This window comes from Lutjanus erythropterus, chromosome 19 (assembly GCF_056507025.1).
Source record: "Lutjanus erythropterus isolate fLutEry1 chromosome 19, fLutEry1.hap2, whole genome shotgun sequence".
NCBI classification, from domain to species: domain Eukaryota; kingdom Metazoa; phylum Chordata; class Actinopteri; order Lutjaniformes; family Lutjanidae; genus Lutjanus; species Lutjanus erythropterus.
The window spans coordinates 16,998,616-17,020,988 of record NC_139335.1 but is presented as its reverse complement, the minus strand read 5'-3'; the positions used below and the strand labels follow the sequence as shown (position 1 = coordinate 17,020,988).

The 22,373-nt window shown below is 41.2% G+C and overlaps 1 protein-coding gene across 1 annotated transcript in view; it reads left to right on the top strand.

Annotated features, from left to right (window-relative positions):
- Positions 1 to 22,373, top strand: part of grid2ipa (glutamate receptor, ionotropic, delta 2 (Grid2) interacting protein, a) — a 36,866-nt gene that overhangs the window by 2,102 nt on the left and 12,391 nt on the right. Inside the window, exons 2-10 of the mRNA XM_084744359.1 lie at positions 1,778 to 2,031; positions 2,126 to 2,458; positions 2,545 to 2,699; positions 16,784 to 17,059; positions 19,133 to 19,218; positions 19,801 to 19,870; positions 20,401 to 20,697; positions 21,806 to 21,957; positions 22,159 to 22,320. Coding sequence (XP_084600485.1) covers positions 1,778 to 2,031; positions 2,126 to 2,458; positions 2,545 to 2,699; positions 16,784 to 17,059; positions 19,133 to 19,218; positions 19,801 to 19,870; positions 20,401 to 20,697; positions 21,806 to 21,957; positions 22,159 to 22,320 — 1,785 coding nt within the window. The remainder of the gene's footprint in view (positions 1 to 1,777; positions 2,032 to 2,125; positions 2,459 to 2,544; positions 2,700 to 16,783; positions 17,060 to 19,132; positions 19,219 to 19,800; positions 19,871 to 20,400; positions 20,698 to 21,805; positions 21,958 to 22,158; positions 22,321 to 22,373) is intronic.

Genomic DNA, 22,373 nt, shown 5'->3' with positions numbered 1-22,373 from the left:
CCTCCAAAATCATATGGAGTAGATCATTTGTTGTAGAAGATAAGTTTAACAATATTGACATAGAGGCCTGCAGAGGGACAGTTTTTTTTTCCTGAAGTCAGTGTTAATTTCAGGCTTTTGTATTTGCTGCCAGTAAGTATCTAAACTCAACCGTCAGGGATACGTCTAAGATAGAGGGAAGAAAATGTCGTGCTGATACTAAAACCCAGGGTTTTTGAGATCAAAAACATGAGAATGATCAGCTATAATTTCTCACTAATTCTACAATATTGACTGTAAGGATCATTATCATACAGATGTGAAAAATGTAAAAGACAAGAGGGCAGGGCAAAAAAAAGAGGAAATTATAAGTAAATTAAAGGCTAGCACGGTTTTGGCTTTTCGATGAGAAATCAGCAGAAAACCTCATCATGTGGACTGACCAATCCCTATAATGTCCTACATACAGTATGTCTTTGACGTGTCCAGATGGCTGTAGATGACAGGAGAAGTGAGCCTGCTGGGACGCTTTCTGCTGCAGTAGAATGAGGCCAGTGACCAGGGGAAGGCCAGCAGTTCAACATGTGGGCCAGATACCAGCAGTCAGAAATAACCATCTTCACTCCATTTATATTCCTTTTGCTGTTGTTCAACTTACAGGAAAAACAAAATTAGCAGTCCAAAAATGCTTTTTCATGTGACTTCTGTGTTTTATTTGTGGCTACATTAAATAGACCAGTGTACCTGCTGCCACAGCAAGGTGGCTCCATCCCTGAGGTGACCTATTTAAACTAACGGACCATTTGACCTCCATTTTACAGCTCGCAACCTGCTCGTCTGTAAGAGCAGCTTGTACCATATTAAAGGGAAATTCACAATTTTATATGTTAAACTTGGTAGATATTCGTTCTGAATGACTACTAACATGTCATAAAACAAATTTGGTTAATCATTTTGATAGTTTATTCAGTTATAGGTTGAAAGAGAGACGATATTGATTAACGTGAAGGCATTTGTCCAACGCTACACAGGTAGGTGAAATCTGGTCTAAAAGTTGTAATTTCAACACATTTAATGTTTCATATAAAAAGTCATACAAACTGTATTTAGGCTGTCTGAGGGGCAAGGGCAAAAAAAAAAGACACCAGCTTTATGCACTGGGGCACCACATTATCTCCACTGGAACAGCACCCTAGAGGGCACTTAAGCACATTGTCTTAGACACTGGGCCACTCTAGAGGGAACTTCATCACGTTTTTGTCACTGTGTGAGCACATTGGAGGGCATTTTATCATGTTTTGTCTACTGGAAAGGTACCCCAGAGGGCACTTTATCACATTGTCTTGGACATTTGGCCACTCTATAGGGCATTTATCATGTTTTATCTACAATGGGGGCATCCAAGAGGGTACTTCTGCGGTGTGCAGGGTGATTCCTTCCTTCCCTTTCCCCTCCTTGAGGCCACCAGTGGATACTGCTTCGACTGTATCAAAGGTATATGCACTGGCATCTATTACAAAGAGTGACAGTTGGACAACAAGAAAAAAAAAGTTTAATTTTTGTACATTTTCTGAACATCTATTCGCCAGTGACCATTGTCATTTTTAAGTGTATTTTCAATAGAAAAATGCTCACTAGGTAGAACTGGATTGGATCTCTACAAAGTGGTGAATTTTTGCTTTAACACTGTTCCTGCATCCTAATATGACGTGTCCTACAAGTAGTAAAACATTTCACTTCCCAATTAAAAACCCTACCAAAGTCAACACACAACTCTTATGCAATGTCCATCCTCCAGACCTCGGCCTCCCAGCCACAAATCAGAACTGGCCGGAGGCGTTTGGCTTCCGACTGGGTGGCACTGGGCCCAGCTACATCCTGTCCGTGGTGGAGGGCAGTAGCGCCTACCTAGCTGGCCTGCAGCCTGGGGACCAGGTGGTGGACATTGAGGGCCAGGACGTGACCAACCTCAGCACACCAGCGCTGATTGCCCTGGCACAGACTCTCAAGACGGTGCCCCCAAGTATCGGAGTGGTGTCACGGATCGAACAGGTCAGAAGACACTCACTAATCCACATTTTCCACCAAAAATACTCATAGCATTCTGGTGAAAAAAGCAAGTGCGACCCTTTACTTTATTCCACAGATTGACATCACTCCCGGCCCAGATGGTCGCTTTGGCTTCACCATCGTTGGAGACAGCCCTCTCATGGTGGAGGACTGCATGCCCAGCGGTCCGGCCGGCCGCAGTGGACTCAAAGCGGGGGACTATGTCATGGAGGTCAACGGCATCCCGGTGAAGCACCATGAAACAGCAGCAGCCATGATCAAAGCAGCCCAGGGTCGGCCTCTGCGTCTGGGCGTGCTCAGTATGGCCCGGCGGCCCAAGCGGCTGAGCAGCAGCATGAGGGTGTTGTCACAGAGCGGCGACAGCGTCAGGGAGAGTCGCGCCCACAAGGCCATGGAGTTCAATAAGAAAGTGGGTGCTTTTTTTCAAATGATATTTACATCTTTAATTAATTAATACATTATTAATTAATGTCTGTGAATTTATTTGTCCATCAGGTGGAGGAAGTGCTGGGAGAGGAGCCAGATGTGAAGGAACAGCTGTTTGAGGTGCTCAAGCAGTACGCTGCTGAGAGGGACGTGGAGAATCTGGCCGAGGCCCTGCCCGACATCTTGATCACGGAGGAGCATCAACAGCTGATTGACAGCGTCAGGTAGCCAATCAGATGCTCAGATATGCTTCAGAGACAGACGTGTACATCAAACATGTCTTTTTTATGTCCATTACTTTATTAAGGTTTATGCAGGTTTAACAGACGTTTCCAGGTCTATTCACATTGTCCTGTTTTTTTTTTATGGAGAGTTGGTTAACATAATGCAGAAGTCCAGTACTCTCCCTCACCCACCCACACCTGAACTGGAAATGTATCCCTTGTCACTTGCTTATATTAACAAACTCGCAAGAGAGGGGGGGAATGAAACAAAGCAACAACAAAGACATAAATAATAAAACAAACAGGAAAAAACAGTAAAAGATAGAAGTTTAGAGTGGCTGTAAGACCTTCTGTGAGTTGAAATATGTTATTAAGGGCTGCCATTTCCCAAAGACTTTGAGTTACTGATCAGTTCATTATGTCAAACATGTCTGTGTGCATGTTGTGTGGTTCTTGTTTGAGTTTGCATCACTAATATAACTTCTAGTCCCTCTCATGTAGTGATTAAAGAAGCCTTGTCAGATACAAGGGAATTTCTTAAAACTGTTTATACCCATCTCTCTCTGAACTAAAACAGATCTCTCTGCATCTGGCTTTACATGTGATTTCAGTATGTGTCACTGCCAGTGATGCAACCGGGACAATTCATTAATATTTTAACCAGCAGTTCTGTTTCCAGTCTAAACTCTAAACAGCGTGTGCTTGTTAAGAGTTGCGCCTTCACGAATTGGGAAGTAACTTAGATGTTTTGCTTGTAGCTGACATTACTGTCTCTGATGAAACAACCAAAATTCTTCTCGGATTAGTTTTGTTTGGATCATTTATTATTAAAGAAGTAGTGCTAAAAATGTCTGTAAGTTACTGGATTTGCGCACAGCTTTAACTGTAAATCTGAACCAAATGGGACTTAATGGAACTTTGCAAACTCTGAACACTCTGCACACCTTAAATAACAGCCCATTAACAGCCTAGTCACACGCTTCAACTAATCCAAATTGTGTGTCTCAATAAATGATTAACCCTTTTCAAAAGACAGAAAACCGGCCAAAAGCTAGTGTCTAAATCAATCTCAGTCCACTGGTGTCCAATTCTATTTAGGTCAGTGGGTAAGTTTTGAAAATGAAAGATGATTTTTGCTTGGTATACAACTTCAGGTGCTCAAGAATCTGCGTCTCAGTTGTTGTATTTTGTACCTCATAATGCACCACACATTTTCAGTGGGAAACAGGTCTGGACAGCAGGCAGGTCAGTCGAGTAACTGAACTCTTTTACTATGAAGCCACACTGTTGTAACACACACACAATGTGTCTGGGCTTTGTCTCACTGAAATAAGCAGGAATGTCTGGTTGGCAGCATACGTTGCTCCAAAACCCGTATGTACCTTTCAGCATCAACTGGGCCTTCACAGATGTGACACTTACCCATGATGCTTTGGGCACTAACACATCCTCATACCATCACAAATGCTAGCTTTTGAACTTTGCACTTGTGACAATCTGGATGGTCCTTCTCCTCTTTAGCCCGGAGGACATGAGGTCCATGATTTCCAAAAACAAAAATGTGGACAGGCTACAGCACACATTTCCACTTTCCATCAGTTATTCTCAGAGGAGCTCGGACTCCAGAGAAGTCTGCAGCGTCTCTGGATGTCGCTGATGTTTACTGACAGTTTTCCACGGTGTTTCCATACAGTTATATATTATATACAATTATCTGGGTTGTTAATGCAGTGCTGCCTAATGGGTCAAAGGTCACATGCATTAAATGTTGGTCTTCAGCCTTGACCATTAAATAGCTTGTCTTTGTGCTGTATTCAAGTTAATACAAGTCAATTGTTTTTATTTACGTTTTAGACAACATCCCAACTTTTTTGTACTAGGGTTGTAGTTTTCTCCTAATTTTTGAGAATGCTTGTAAAATTGCGTTAGGGAGAGTTATTGTCCATTGTGTCTTATAGAGAGTTTAGCTATAGTTCAGCCTAACAACAGGGGCACAGTGAGGTGAGTAAAAACTACTTAATCGCCCCATGAAATCAATATTTTTGAAACACCCAATCCCAGTATTTGACTGTGAAATGTGAGAGAAATGCACATCAAGTGGACATATGAATAACTTTGGCCTGATTTCAAGCATTGACTGCTGCCTTTAGGTGCTCGAAAGTCACTTTGTTCATGCTCCTCCCGTCTCAAGTACAGTACACAAGGGTATAGTTAGAAATTCGCAGCCGAATATTACATTTCCTCCTCCTCAGCACTGATTGGAAAATCAAAACCCAAAAACACAATGCCTCTGCACACACTCACACTTTGTTTTGTCAGTCCCCTCCTCCCTCTATCTTTTCCTCTCACTTTGACTTTCTCTCCGTTGGTCTCTTTCTTTCCCATTCCTCCCTGTCAGCTGTGATGCACTCTTTGATACACGCACCGAATTTCACTGGATGCTCTTTATTCCCTCCTCTGCATACAGCTCATAGCTGCTACAGCCAGTTTGCTGCTGGTGGTTGAGGTATGCACACATACAGTCTGAAAACAGAACAACATGCAGATGCTTAGGCTGCACACACACAGCAGCACTGTTTCTCACGTGCATACAGTGGTTGCTCTGAACTTCAATGCTTGGGGACATTATGAACTGCTGCCTCAGGTAAGTACTGAAAAACTATTTGGCACTGTACATTTTGTAACAGTTGTAGCACGTAAGTGGTCATCAAATTTGGTGTGAAAGCATTCTCGGGTGTCTGTCTTACGTAGCCGTTTGTGATTGGCCACGAAGTAAGCTGTAGTGCAGTTAAATTGTTCTATAGTGGCAGTCCTGTAACTTATTTTTGGGAGCAGTCCGTTCTCCTTCCAGCTAGAAAACAAAGCCGTTGTCCAGCCATCTCAGTTTCCTCCAACACAGCTGTCTGCATCCCAGCTTTGATAGCACGTTTCCTTCCTCAGAAAGCTGCCTGTAAAAATGCTTTGTAATGTTTGTTTTTTGCACCGAATCCCATTAATTATGCATTAGGCGGATCCATGGAGGACTGAGAACTGTTTTCCTCACCTTTAGGCTGTGAGGAAAGTACAGTAGCCCTTCTAATAACTAATAAATCTCTCTTTAGATAAATCCACTTCAGATAGCTGTAGTTTCCCATAATTCCACCCTGGTTTGTTTAGCTCAGGTGCGCTTTTACCTTGACATATGCAAAGTTTCTCTTCTCTTTCTGTCTGCCTGCTGTGTCTGTGTTCTAATTTTGTTCTTTTATGCCAATTAGGCTGCGCAAATCTTACAGCACTACTGTTAATACTGTATAAGTTTGCATTCTCTAGAAAGGGCTAAAAAATCATATTTATATTCCAGGTTTGGAATAACTCTTTATGTTGACAGCAGAGTCTGGTGATGCTGTTTCTGTGGCAGGTGCCTTAGGGAGTTTTGCCTCCAGGTTGTCCACGAGCCATGCCTCAGGGTGGTGTGGGTGTAAATGGCTGCTACTGAAAAATGATGTCTCAAGTGTCTGGTTATAAAAAGTAATGTGGAAGTTCTCTGTTCTTGGGGAAATGTGTTGCTGATGATATTTTTAATATGATGATATGATATGATATTTTTAGGCATGCTTTTTTTTTTTTATATTAAATATATTCTGAGGCGATACATGTTTTCCTCTAAAATAACATACTGTAAATTCTCAAATAGCTGCAAACGTGATGATTTTATGGAATATGATTAATTGCTGTAGATTAAACAGTGTATAAAATAGTTCAAATTAGCACAACCCTAAACATCTACAGCAGCAAAATGCAACATACACATTAATGCAACAGAAATATTTCTCAAAAAAACAGAATTACTACTTTAAGTAAATTTTGCTATAATAACTTGGTGCGGTTTAGAGTGCAAAACCTTTAGTCGTAGTGGCGATAAGGCGGGGTAGTAGAGATAAAATCAAATATTTTTGACCAATATTTATCAATATTGCAACAATATTGTAAGGATGTCTATCGGTGCTTTCACAAAATATTAACACAATGAGATTTTTAATAAATAATCATCAGTAATGTGGATATAATGACTTCGTGGTAGCGCTGCACATTGTGATGAAAAAAAAATCATATTGTGATTATTTTGGCAGATAGTGGGAATGATCATTTTTGCATCAAATTTTTCTTTTTTACTGAAACAGATATTAAAATCTTGATAATGTTTGTCGGGGTCTGAACCAAACACACATGCACTTTAATCTTGAAAACAAGATTTGTAGGTCAGGGCATTTCTGCAGCACTACAGTACTTCATTATAATGCTGTTTTGTCACACATTTTACCTGTATCAAAAAACTGGAACTTTTGTGATTTGAATGTTGCACCTGGCCATATTGCGATATAATGATATCCAAAATGTAAGACGATATCTAGTCTCACATCACAGTATTGATATCATATCATTATATTGCCCAGCACTACATCAGCCCTAGTGATACTTTGGCTTCAGTGCTAATAAGCAATGTTGTGGTACATGTGGTAAACATTAAACGTGCAGCCTGTTAGCATTGTCAGTGTAGGCTTAGCCAAGCGTTAACACGTAGTTCAAAGTACAGCGTCACAGACCTGCTACCACAGTCTTGCTTACACTGAGATACAGAAAGAGCCTGAATGTCCATATATACCTATAACTGTTTGGTTAATCTGATAATGACTCCCACACGTGCGTAAAACAGGTTCATTTTTAATTGGTGAAAGTTAGCCTATACTTTAGCCACGCCCCCTTCATAGCTCATGTACTGTTTGTCATAGAACCTTGTTACAGTGTTCCTTTCTCCATTGGTGTAGCCACGCATACACATTCTGCTATACAGGAAAACACATACTGCCTTGTTTGCATTTCTGTAAATTAATTAAATTAATCACAAACATCTTGGGCAGAGCTAAACGATGATTGAGTGATGATGATGCTGCAAATTAGAGTAGAGGGGGAACTTTTTTTGTTGGAACATTTGCACTTGGGGAGACGAGCTCTGGCGTTAAAGTGACTACATCACTGCAAAAGAAAAGGTTACAGCTGCTAGCTTGTTCATGTCTGTACCATAAGCATCCCAGGTGCTAATTTGATGTTTTCAGCTTGTAGGTTGCAGTTTGGAGGTCCACTGGTCTGACTTAGTCCTGCTCCTTATACTCCTTATATGGATGCCAGGTGGTTGTGTGTGGGTGTGAATGCAGCAACATGTGGATTCATACGTATACGTGGCAGCTATTGTAAATTTGTGCTTGTCTCTGTTCCAGTTTCCTGTTTTTTTTTATAGCTCCCAGTCACAGTGATCTGAACAGTGGCACAGTTATTATTCCCAGTAGGAATACCACCCATTGACAAAGAGATTAAGAAAACAGAATCGGATGAGAGATTGGTGGCGATGAGCTGAGTGTCAGCGCTTTAGTTTGAGGTGTGGAGAATCAATGTGACTGCCACTGAAGCTAAATCTCTCTCTTTTATTCACTCACTGTCTCCGCCCCCTATTTCTGTCTCCCAATCTGTCTCTCTCCCTCTCCCTCAATCACTCATTTTCTGTGACAGTCACACAGCCACACATGTAATGAAAACTCTCTATCCGACCTACCTCGGTCCAATTATTTAGAGGTCATGTATCAGAGGATGCAAGGTGTGCTTAACAGGCTTACGCAGTTATATCTCCGGCATGCCTGGTGAAAACTTGACCAGCTGGGCCGCGCTCTGCTCAGTCTGCCTCTGTCCCCTCTCCGATTTGCCTCGCCCTCCCTCAGGATGTGTTCTATTTTTAAGCAGCCTATTTCTTTTAATAAATTCTCTCTTAGGTTTCTGACGCACTTGCCAGTGTCGATTCTTAAACGGCTCTGAAACCCAGGGGTTAGCGAGTGTTTGAACACTTGAAAGTTATGCAAAAGATTGTGCATCTGGAGTGTCATTAGAGACAATCCTGGAACGCCTATTAGCTCTTTTGTTCATGCGGTTCTGTAGTGTTATGGTAATTGAAGGGAATTATAGTGAACTGTAGGCCGTTGTCTGCAACTGTATCTGTATATAGACTTCAAAGATGTGAATTAATTACACTGATGCATTCTCAGCTGCAGATTAAAGATTAAAAATACCAAGTCCCTAGCATTCATAAATGAGTACTGCAGTCCAAATAGTGAGTTGGAGCCACAAACGGTATATCAGATAGGTAGAATCCCTTATTAATATGCAATCTATGGTTAAAGTCTAGAGTCTAGACTCTATTCACATATTGATCAGTGTAACCATTATAAACATCTACTCCTTCAAAAACATTATTAGACAATTTCTTATGACTCATAAACAGATACTGGCTCACTTGGCAAACGTTTTGCATTAATTTTAATTCTAATAAATGTGAAAGGGGTGAACAAAAACAGTTATTACAGCCCAGAAAGGTACTGTCAAAGGAAGATGTGACTGTGGTGTTTCTTTAGTCTCTGATGACATATCATGGTCATTTTATGATATAGCGTGGTAAATATTTTACACATTTCTCCTTAAAGGATGCAGAGCGTTTTTGCTGTTATTTTTCATTATTATCTGAAAGCGTTTCTGTCTTTTACAAATGTTTTATGGATCAGTCAGGTTGTTTAGGGCTGGAAATACTTGGAGACATTTGGATAGGTGTTGTCACTTGTGTAGAAACATGTTATTGATGCTGCGAGTGAGCATGTGTCATGCAGACATGACTGTCAAAGCTTCTGTATCCTCCCTTATGCACATTGTTGGTTCTTGCACACTCACACAGTCATTGTGCTGACCTGCCTATGAAATTCCACTGGGGCTCTCCTCACTTCTCCGCTTCATTCCTCTCTCCCTCCTCACTTTACTCCTCTGTTCATCTCATTCTTTGTCTTCCTCCTCCACCGAGGGCGGAGAAGATTTGTCACTCACTTACCTCTTACTGCCGAATGATGGACGACTCAGTGATGAGGATTTTCCTTTAGCTGTGACCGACAAGACTACCTCGTGGTGACCTTGACCCTCAGTGTCTGTGGGACAAAAGATGGGACCAACAGAGGAGTGCTGCCCCAAACGTGAAGTTGGAGAACAGCTGATGATGCTGCCTGAGGATGTTTTGGAGGTGTGGAGGGATGTGAACCACAGCCACTCTTCTAGTTCGCTCCCTCCTTCCCTCTCATTCTCTCTCTTTCTCCACCTGGCTGCTTTCCGAGCCTACAGCGAGCGCTTTTGAGATCCAGGACACCTTCCCTTTTCTCATCTCCTTCCCCGTTTGTCTGGGAGAGTTTGTTTGCTCAAACTAGATGGGGACTCACCGAGAAAGAGGAGAGGCATTTGCATTGCTTAACTGAGCTCAGGCACTTCCTCAAAGCCCCAAAGAGCCATGGGAAGGGATAGGAGCCTTTCCAGACGCTTTCGGTATGGCACTTTTTCCTTTGATCTGAGCAGTGTTCGCTGTGCTTTGTGTTATTTGTGCTGACTTGCATCTGAAGTTGCTGAAGTATTGTTGTGCAACTGCTCTCCGTGTGTTAGTTATCAAGGTTTGCATTGATGATTTTTTTATACTTTTTGTAAGCATGTAAAAATTCGAGATCTGCGCTGTCCCTAAATTTGTCTCCTGCCTGGGAAATATGATGAGCAAAGTGCGAGATAGAAAAACTGAACTCTGCTACTACTGATAATTCTTTCGTCTTATATCTTGTTTCTGAGGCTTTTAATTCCACACTGCAAATTCATAACTGGCTGATCAGAAGTGGGTCTGATAATAATGGTTCTTGCAATACGTTTCCCAGCTGATTGCAATTGTCATTCATCCCTCTGTGAGCGGTGTCCTTGATCCACCCCTCCTTCAGGCCTAATTATAGACTCCTCTCGCCCTCCTTATAATTGAGGGCATCCCAAGGCCTACATCCAACTTGAGTGGAGGAAAGCTGTGAAGTTTCCGCTCTCCTGTTTTGTCCAGGTTACAAGATTTGACAAGAGAAATATTCGTTTACTTAGATCACAACATGACAGGAGGTGCTTGAAATGATGGAGTTCAATGGTTCAATCAATAGTTGATATAGAATAAAAGAGAGCCAGGCCCTGTGTTTGTCTTGAATACACAAAAAATGGCCCCATTCTGTTTCGTTTTCCCTCTCCGCTGTTTGTCCGTGCAACTGTGGTGATGTATGAGTGTTGTTTGGGAAAGTTCTGTGGCCTACATAGCCTGTAAGCATAGACTAGCCTGCTTCATTCCCAATAGTTACATGACCCTGGCCTAGAAAGAGCTCTCGCTCTCCACTTTCTCTTTTTTCTCAACTCTGGCTCTGTCATATTTTACGCTCGCTTTTTTTGATGTCTATCTCTGGAAGTTTTTGAGCCAGTCTCAGCCTCTGACAGCCGGTCTGCTTGTCAGTCTGTCTTTCACCATCTTCTGTCTCTTCTTTTCTCTGTCACTCACTCTGCCTTCCTCTGGGATAGGTTTAATGAGTGTATAGACTTTTTACTATTTAATATTGTCGTTTTATGTTTCTAACTATAGTTGTCATAGTTCTCCTCTTGCTATGCAAAACCTGCTGCTCAAGATAACAGTTCAGAGCAGCCTTGTGTCACAAATGAGCACATTGCAGCCCTCAGGGGGAAGTTATGACTTTTTGCTGCATTAACAAACCATGCACTTAATCACTGTCACCTACAAACACTGTGTCCCTTGGCTTCAATTTAAATGGATGTCTCCATAGGAAGCAGATGTATCTACAGAAGTTATTATCCTTTCAATGATGTCTCCACTGAGTGAACAGAGTTATACTGATACTATTTTTACACACAGACACACGTTTGCCTTTTCCCAACAAACTTTGTATACAACTTTAACACACACACACACACACACACCAACCTTTTGCAAAATTCCTTCCTCCTAGCTTCTTTTATGGTTTTAAGAGATAAAGAATGAAGATAAACCTCACTCTGGCAACAGACATCAAATCATTTCAGTTGGGTTGTTTAACAGTACAAACACACCGTAATTGTACTGATAAGACTAAGATCATCCAAGGCCAGAGAGATATGATATGATTGCATATGATCATAATTATGTTATGATTTTAACAAGAGGTAAAATAAAAAGAGGTGAAATTGATCCCTGCTGAACACCATATAATGAATTAACTTCATTATATGGTGTTCTGTGCCAGAAAGTCACAGCCACTCTTCCAGTATTTCTAATAAAATAGTGTGATCAACAGTTTTGAATGAAATGATGTGATCAAGAAACATAAGGTTGCACAGATCTTTTGTGAGTCTACTTTAGGCTGTTCTTACTGTGGTGAGAGATCTCAAGAAGGTCTCAAGTTAGGGCTGCAGTTACTAGATCATCCAGATTGTGTTACAATTATTGTTGCTTTACAAGATCTCCAAAGGGCCACTGTGCAACTAAGTTTTAGTGGAATCTAATGGCAGAATATCACACAATTCAATATATTATTTATAAGCATTTTTATTAGTGTTTAATCACCTAAAAAATAAGAGTCATTGTGTTTTCATTACCTTTGAATAAGCCGTTTATATCTGCAGAGAGAGTGGGTCGTCTTCCACAGAGGTTTCACAGCCACCGTACTTCCTCATACGTGCTTGGAGGGGTAGGGGGAGACATTCAAATGGTATTCAGTTGGTTTCCACCCACAGCCTCACCACTAGATCCTACTGAATCCTACACACTGGTCCTCCAACAGTTTTTCTTTCTTTTTTTTTTTTTATTGACGTAGCCTGTTGTTGTAAGTTTGTAGTTTGTTAAGACATAAGCAGTGCTAATCAGGTGGCACACACAGACACACACAAGCACGCAATGAATCAACAGCTAATTCAGGACTGCTGTTATGTCACTATACTGTGTGTGTATTATGACATTGGACTAGGAGAAACAGTGAAGCGATTAAACTGTTGCTTCAGTGACCATGCTGTTCAGGGGCAACTGCATTTCTAATCTCATGCCATAAATAAGATGGAAGTGTGTTGTTCTATACTTGGACACAAGGATTGTGCTGAATCTCATCTGTATGTTGATCAGCTTTTTATGACTTTATCAACTGTCTATCAATGTAATCCTGTTGTTAACACTGCTCTGACTATACACACTTTGGACTGCCGTACCCCTTTCCAGACTCTGTTAACATATTGCTCAATTTAACTTCTAACACTAATCCTAATTACATTTAACATAATTCGGTATTAATTTCAGCTTCATTTAAAATAAATAAACCAGAAATGGGCAGTTTGCAGAAGCACACAGGCCAAAACAAAAGCAGACCAGAAAAGAAATTTGAAAGAAAAACATACTGCATTAGTGTTGTTGTTGGAGAAGCCAATACTTCAACTTAGCATGTGTCCTTAATCTTTCATGAAGTATCATGGTCATTTTATGATTTAATACAGAAAATATATTATATATTTCTCCTTTAAAAGTGTGTTTGTAGCCACATTTCTGCCAAAAGTACTAGGGACTTTTAGTCTCAGGAACTACTTTTCAGCCTGTTATTGTTTCCAACACAATCTTCTGATGTGAAGATTAGGCAAATTAAAGCTTTTTGTCGCTACAACTCCTCAAGATCCAAGTCAAGTCCCTGTGTCACAAGTGCTGTTTGCTCTGAAGTAGCAACAGCTTCGGCACAGGCTCACTTAAGGCGGACTGACCACTAAGGTGAACCAGGCATTTCATTTGAGTGACAAGCTGCTCCCTCTTTCCTCAGGAGATGACCACGGCCTGTTGAATCTTTTCACATCTTTGCATGTCATGTCTTTTCATTTATGTCTATTTTATTTGTTCATCAAATTACAGAAAGTAGTATCAATTAGGCTATCAGTATCGATAAAGCAGTATCGGTATTGATATTAGTATTGATAAAATCCACAATACATCCCTAGCTTGGACCTATGGCATAAGTGGATCTGTCATATGCTTTCTTCTTTAACTCCATGTTGATGTGCTGCAGTACCATGAAAAAAAAAGCAGCTGCAGATTAAAAATGGTGGCTGAAATAAAAAGCTGCTTGTACTGGACCTGCAGCATTTTGGAAATTACTACCCCTCAAACAGGGACTTTTTTGGGGGAAAATGTTCCTTGAACTTATTTAGGCCCCGGTCCCCGTGAGAATGTACTGACTTTCTCCAAAAATTCCTCATTCCTGGGGAAAGTTCCTGCGGTGGAAATGCGGCTTATGTTACACCTTGGCTTTGGATATGGTCTCAGGTTTTATTGGATTTGAGGGTGTCTGAGATGACTGTAATTGCAGGCATATTTTTTGCAGTTTGTGTGTGTGAGTCAGATGAGTCAGAATTTTGTCTAGGTAAGAAATCCCTGTGGGGGAAATATCTGTTAGCTTCGCTCAACTTTGAATTGTAAGATTAGTATGGAGGCAGCTCAGTTTATGCGTCACTCTAAATTCAAACCCAATGCTTGCTGTATGTTCTTATGAAACTACAGAATAGAGACTCACCTAATCCTTGCCTCCATACAGTGTTCCCAAATGTACCTGTAAAGAGACTGTGAGAGCTTTGAAAACCAAACTGCACCACTGAGCCTTATTCTCAACAGTAGCGTTTGAGTAAGGAGTTGTGCTGTGTATCTGAATGCACATTGGAACTGGTGCGCCGAAAAACCAAAGCACTCTTTTCTCCTCTGCACAGTCGAAGTACTCTGGAGATTCATGTTGAAGACGGAGAGACGGAGAGAGACTTGCGCTGAGGATGGAGGCAGCATCGTTTTGTAGGCGGGATGGGGAGGAAGATATGCAAAAGAGAAAAGGGACAAATGAGGTGGTGCGTGTACATGGGTGTGAGATGGAGGTTTGTTTGTGTATGTGTGCATGAGCAGATCCACAGATAAAAGAGAAAAGAAAATGGGAGAAGGCGTCCTATATTTAAAGGAGAAACACACCCTAAAACAGTTTTGAAAACACAGTTATTGGCAATGATTCTTCTGTTTCTGGGTCATTTCTGTTGTTTAGTTATGTAATTTTTTCTTGTTCTTGCAGATAATTGGCCAAATATAAACCACGCGTAGCAGACAGCACAGCTACAAGAGAGCTTAATGGGAGTAGACATTTCAAGCAGTCTAAAACATCAATGGTGAATGTCAGGATTGAGTGTTAGTCCCTGGGAAAGAGACAGAAGAGTCTGCTTTTTTTACGGCATTGTGCTGATGTTGAAGAGTCTTACAGGGAGAAACATGTCGTACAGACAGGCGGCGGTATCACTTTTTACAGACATCTGAAATACAACCTGTCTTTGATGAGTTTGATGCAGAATTTGAACAAGCATAGCAACAAACAGAGCCAGCACTACACTCTTTCAAATAAAGGTGCTAATTAGGTAACATACAGGGTTTTTTTTTTTGTCTTGCTATCAGAGAAGAACCCTTTTTGGTTCCTGGTAGAACCTTTTATAAAGATTCCACTTTGAACCCTTTCATAGGCCTTTTCTACCAACAAGGGACTGACCCCGTTCTGGTTCAAGCACCTAATTATGAACTATTCTGAGCATTTCCGCCAAAAATAAACTGGATCAGAACCTGAAAAGTTGGTTCAGCTGGAACCCAAAATAGCAGGTTTTCCTTTGGAACTAAAATAGGAATGTCATAATCTTGATTGTTGTTGGTTTGCTAAATTGCACCAAGGATCCAAAGACCTTGAATGGGCCTGTTTAAGAACCAGAGCTGATTTGGTGGAAAAGGGCCTTCAGAGTTCTACCTGGAACCCAACATAAAGGGTTATACCTAGAACCATCTGTTAAAGGTTTCACCCAGAACCCCCTAAAAGAGATTTTACAGAGAACCGTTATATGGTGTAATGGTTCCACTCAGAACACTCTCTAGAGGTTCCATCTAGGACCCATCCACCCTCTAAGGGCAACAGCCCTCCTAGTTCTACCAAGAACTTTTTCATACCCCAAAAGTTTTACCTAGATCACACTCTACCAAGAACCTGTTTGTATTTCAAGGGTTTTATCTAGAACCAACCAATGGTGGGCCACTGGCACCATTTCATATTCCAAGAGTTTTATCTAGAACCACCAAGAGGGTTCTACCAAGGACCTTTTTATGTTCCAAGGCTTTTAGATTTCAAGGATTTCAACAATCCTTGAGGATCTCTATTTGTCAAAGAGCATTATTTGGTTGAAAAAGGTTCTTAATGGAACTCTTAGTCTTCCAAAGAACCCTTAACAAACCCCTTCTTCAACAATAGGTTCATTAGAAGCAAATGTCTCTGCGTAGAACCTCAGCCCTTCACAAAGAACCCTTTTTGCAACCCTTATTTCTAATAGTGCACTTGTTCTCCCTCTCCAGTTTTTTATTGACAGGACAGTTTCTTTTCATCTACATGCATGAAGAATAACAAAACAGACTGGTGGAAAGTGGGCGCACCACGCCCACAAAACCACCCCTGGAACACACTGTATATCACACTAAACTGATCTGAGACAGTAGTATGAGGGTGGGTTTTTACTTTAAGAAGAAAAAGGGCATTGGGAGTTGACTATGGGAGGGGGAGAATAACACTAGCAGGGGGGAGTGGAGCGCTTTCTCCCAGAGGTGGCTCTGAGCTTCCTCCTGTTCGCATATTAGCTGCGAGCTGTCACTGATACTGAACACTCTTACCTGCAGCTGCTAATGTGACTGTACCACACACACAAAGCTCATCTCTCGTCTCTTTCATTCTCTCACACACATGCTTATACACACACAAACTAATGTTTCTCCAATCCCTTCTACCTGCCTCAGCCCTCCCATGAGACGATATGGACTGAACTATTTTTGAACCAATTAAGTGGATCCTGCAGCTGGAGCAATACGTTATCAGAACAAGAATCCCTCTGATTTTTTGGGATACTTTGGACGATGGATGCTTTTAGAAATGAGGATAAAGAATTGTGGATTTTGTGGGGATGTGGCTGCTTTGATGTGATTTTGTTTTTTCCTTCTGTAAGCCTTTTCACTGGTTGTGATGTTGCTCTTATGTAAAAAAAATAGAAATGTTTTTCTCAGTGACAGCACACAGGAGAAGCTGAAGTGGATGCCTAATTTGCTTCTTCATCTCTGCTCTCCTTGAGTTTCTCTTGTCTGATCCCACAATGTTCGCCAGGATCTTCATTCCCAAGAAGCACCGGGAGCGTTTTGACGAAGTGGTTTCCCAGAGCCTGATGAGCCGGCTCAAAGGGCGGAGCTTCAGTGACCCTAGCCGCAACCACCTTCGCCGTAGCCGGAGCGAGGATCATCCCGAACGCCTCCTGGTCTCCACCCGTGCCAGTTCAGTGCCACGTACCCACGCAGAGGAAGGTGTGGTCCCTCCAGCACGCGGCATGCGCAAGACCACCTCACTTATAGCTGGGCACTCCAGCGGCACCACCACCAACTGCAGGTCTGTATTAAGTGTCATGTGGTGGTGTGACAGTATTTTCTTTGTTCATCCTACATACCTGTCAACGTTAATTTTAAAATGAGGGGAAATTTTCTGGTGCTCTACTCCAGGCTGTCAGGCCAAACATTAAGAAATTACACTTCCTAAGTCCCATAATAATAAGATAGATAACTAGAAAATGCTTTCAGAGCCTTGCTAAGGAGGCAGTTCACTGAGAAGTGATGGGTAAATTCTGCAATTCCACAAAAGTACCTGCAGAAATAAGTCCTGATTGGCAGGAAATATTACTCAACTTTAACCGGTTTTGACGATACATTATTGTGCAGTTACACTGGTACTGTGCATGTAACACCTGTAGTTACTGGTGGTGACATTAAATTAATTTAATACTACAGGTCCCAAAATGATTGAGGCACCAAAACAAACTATTGTGGTTTTAATAAAGAAGTTAAGAATAATAAAATAAAAGGTAATTCTTGTTTCACCAGTGAAAGGCTACAGCAGTAGGAAATGTTCAGTTTGCATTAGCAATAATTTGCTAACACTATGCAATACTATGCCTACTGTGATTTTAAAGAAAGGTTTAAAATACACAAGATTTACAGGAAGATGTTTAAACAGGAGGAGAGTGAAAGAGAAAGGTAAAAATACAGGAGAATCCTGGGAAAAATGGGAGGGTTGACAGGTATGTCATCCTGTGAGCATTTTGGCCTTTTATCAGCAGGAGTCACAGCTTTTACTTCCCATCAGCCTCACAGAGTGCATGTCATTTTTAGTTTTCAAAGAAAATCTTTTTCCTAAAATAGCATTTGCTTTCTCTTTATGTCTGATCAAATGTCTAACCTCGCCACATGAGAACTGTTGTGACATGTCTTCCTGTGTACGCATGGAATCTATGTGAATTAAGATGAGTAGGAGTTAAGTGAAAAATAGACCCTTTGGTAGGTGAGCCAATGGGAACATAAACCTATTTGGACAGTCACGCCTGTTCTGTGGCTCTCTTCATGTGCATGACGTTGTTTCCTGTCGTGTTTCTATGAATTGATGACGGTTCTGTTTGGATAACAAAATGAAAACAGATTAAAAGATATTTTAAAAGCACATAAACAACATGATTGCAAACATCCCATCACCATCTCAGGAATAAAGTGCCCCCAACAAACTGCTTATCTCCTCTGTGGCTCTGTCTTATGGGGATGTTATACTGCTCCTTTTGGATATACTGTCTATATTTAAGTAAGGTTTTCATGCAGGATGTGAATTTAAAGGAGCCTGCTGAATATGGAAATGTGCAGGAGGTCACAGTTGAACTCATTTTCTTTCAGGATGAGCAGAGGTTATCAATTTAATTGCATTATTTGTCTCATTGCAGATAACTTTGTGAACATATTTTTGAACGCCATGTGCAATGAATTATAGTATTAATGGTATCTACCATTATTTAAAGGGATAGTTGGGATTATTTGAAGTGGGGTTGGGTGAGGTACTCATCTATAGTCAGTCAGTTTTGAAAAGATCGTTCAGATTCATCAATGTCACACAATAACACAAACAAACTAACAGATCGTGGACGTGGTGAACCAGCAACTCCTGTGATCTGAGGTAAAATTACTCATCTCCAATTAAATTCTGTTTGGAGAGCAATATTTGGCTTTTGTAATGGTAGTTCCCTTTCAGAAAAGGCTGTTTGAATTGCTCAAATAATCTGAACTATCCCTTTAAATACAGTCATATTTATAATTTTAGCAGAGTTTCCATGATAACCTGTTCATTATTTCATTGTGGAAACTGCAACATAAAGATTACCTTAATCACATATTGGGATAGGCATTTTATTTATGGCGTCACTGGGCAGAAGTTCCTTAATAACTTTTAAGCATGATGTAATTCAAGTAGTGTGATAGAAAACTGGACTTCTGCTCCTCCTCTCGGCTCTGTTGTCAGGCTTTAGAAAATCTAGCTCATGATGGGTCGGTAAGATAATTGATCGTTGAGTCTCATTCCCACAGCATAAGGTTGGTCTGGTTATTCCTCAGTCATGTCATTAATCAAAGCTCAAATTTGTCTCTGTAGGACAGTGAGAGTGTGTAAGGGCAACATGAGTTTTGGCTTCACTCTCAGGGGCCATGCTCCAGTCTGGATTGACTCTGTCATCCCCGGTAAGTTAAAAATGTGTGTGTACCTGTGCTAATTCAGGGGTCTGCAACCTTCACTCCCTCTGATGAGAATTAGTCCTAGATTAAATAAATCTTTGCTCGTGCCACGCAGTCTTAGATGAAAAGGCGCCGAGCTGTAGCTGTAGAGTATGATGCAAATTTTAGTTGAAAGAAATTTTAAGAAGTTTGATGTATAGGCTACATATTTTAATAAATGGAAAATGTAAGAATCGCTTTAGGCCGGCAAAGATGATAAATAAAAACTAAAAAGAAATAACTCATTCGTTTCCATTCATTTTTTGCCAAAGCAACAGGGAGCCAATGGAAAGCGGGGAAAGAGCCACATGCTGCATCAGAGTCACAGGTTGCTGACTCCTGTGCTAATTTGTCTCTGTGTGCATTTGTACAAATGATAAAGCTGTTGTAATATATGAGTAGTTTTAGTTATTACATTGTAATAACACCATTATTACATGTAGCACAGTAATTACCCTTTATAATATCTTTACAAAGCTTCCAGCTCTACCACTGTACTGTTTTGTGATAAGGAAATGATCGAATCAGGTGTCTCTTTTCTTTCTGCAGGAAGCCCAGCAGACAAGGCGGGTCTGAAGCCAGGAGACCGCATCCTGTTTCTCAACGGACTGGACATGAGGTTGAGCTCTCACCTGCATTAACTTGACAAAGTCTTAGCAAATTTGTGGCCAAATTCTGCATAAACCCAGTAGTTTCTAAATCTAATTCAATACAAAAGGATTACCTTTACAAATAAACATAAATATGGTAAAACAGCTCTCCTGCTGAAGATGTTTTGTTGCTTGTGGAGTTCACACAGTTGTTGAAGGCAGTGGGAATCTTATTTCAGATGGATCTGATAGAAAAACAACCGTTTCCTGAAAACAGCTGAAGTTAAAAGACAAAGAGTGACAAGAACAGTTCCCCAGAGAATGTCAGAACATCTTTATACTGCAGTATATATAGTGTTCTCTGCAGAATACAGATACATTTTCATGAGTTGTTTATTCATTTACATATCAGTAATTTGGAATAAGTAATTACTTCATAGTCAAAAATTAAATGATGACATTGAGCTTCTTTCTAAAACATAATTGACACATTCAGTTAAAAGCTTATCACAGTGTGTGTGTGCATGTGTCTCTATGTGCACCATGTGTCTGCCTGTAGGACCTCCTCCCATGAGAAGGTGGTGTCCATGCTCCAGGGAAGCGGTGCCATGCCCACTCTGGTCGTGGAGGACGGCCCGCCCACTTTCGCCCTGGCAGAACAGGACCTTGCCGGGGGCGGCGTTCCCACAGAACGCGCTCGCTCCCCTGTGCTCAGCTCCCTGCAGTGGGTGGCAGAGATACTGCCCCCCAGTATCCGGGTTCAGGGCCGCACCTTCGGACAGCAGCTGGAGCACCTGCTGACCATCCAGGAGAGGTACACAATCTGCAAGGCTCTGGAGAACTTCTTCCAGCACAGGTGAGAAAAGAGGAGGGAGGAAGACTGGGAGAAGAGAAGGGGGAGGTGGGGACGATAAAGGGTGTCAATGGGTGACAATGAATGTGAAGTGATAATACCAACAAGACAAAAAAAAAAACTATTCAGAAGAATAACTGAACATGTTTATATTTTCTGCTGTTACGATACTATGTGCATATATTTTTTTTTATTTACTTCTGATTGGCATATAGAGATTTTTCGTGTTTGACACATCAGAAGCCAAGGTATTCTATTTTCTGTCCCTAATACACTGGATCTACATCCTTTACTTTATTGAAACACATGTATTACAAGTTTACAAACACTTATATAACTATACAACCTGCGTCTACTATCACAAACATGCCACAGGGACTGAAGATTGTGATTAATAAACTTTAGACAATAAAAAGTTAAACAAATATCTTGTAAAACTTGCAGTGGTGTTTTAACAACTTTTTTTGTTTGTACATTTAGATACAGAGGAAATGTATGTCAGCTCTGAAAAGTTTGGGTTCTTTCTTATGAATTTGGATTTGTAAATATAAATTTGGTCAAAACGATATGCAAATAAATCAAATAGAACTGCAAACAGATATTCTGTGGATCCAAACATGAACCCCAGTTCCTAAAAAATTGGCAAATAGTGTAAAACATGCAAAAAGTGTTCAACCTGTATTCAACTGAATACAGTGCCAAGATGTTAAAGCTGATTAACTTGATTGTATTTTGTAAATATACTCTCATTCTGAATTTGATGCCTGCAACACATTTAAAAAAATGGGACAGGGTCATGTTTACCACTGTGTTACATCACCTTTTCTTTTAACAGCACTCAGTAAGTGTTTGGGAACTGTTGATGTTTTGAAAACAGGATTCTTTCCCATTCTTGCTTGATAAAGTACATGACTTCCAGTGCTCAGCAGTCCAGGGTCTCTGTTGTATTTTGCACTTCATGACAGGTCTGGCCTCCTCATGAGGAGTAAACTTGCCTCCATGTCTAAAATTGGTGGAGTGTTACACAGATGACCGCACTCATGAGCTCAACTTTGACCTGTGATTGTACAGCCAGGCGGTTTCAGTCTCCCCTGTGTTTCCATGGCCACAGGAATGTTGACACTCTGATCGTGGACGTGTTCCCGGTGCTGGACACTCCAGCCAAACAGGTGATCTGGCAGTTTGTTTACCAGCTGCTGACGTACGAGGAGCAGGAACACTGCCAGAGCAAGATCTCACGTTTTCTTGGATTCAAAGCGCCAGGTGTGTGCACACATTTGTCCTTTTAAGTTCTGTTGGTACATGTGCGTTTTAAGGTGTGTGTATGATTGAAAGGGGCTTTGTGTGTGAGGTGGACGCCCACATTGGGGAATAAATTCACTAGTTCAGATCAACTCAGGTGCTGCAGCCCTTCATACACCTTTTCCTTTTCCTTTGCGTTGCCAATATGTGTGTGTGTTCCAGTTCCACCACCACCACCACCTCCTCCCCCTCCTCCGGAGCCTGAGGTTGCCCCCGAGCCCCATCGACGTAGCAGCTCCATGAGGGTGACAGGGACCACGTACAGAAGCAGTGTGAGGGGACGTAGCTCTGATGACCTGGTCATTGGCACACACTTGGGCATGGGTACAGACCTTAATTATCTTCATTATCATCTTCAGTAGCAACAGTAACACAAC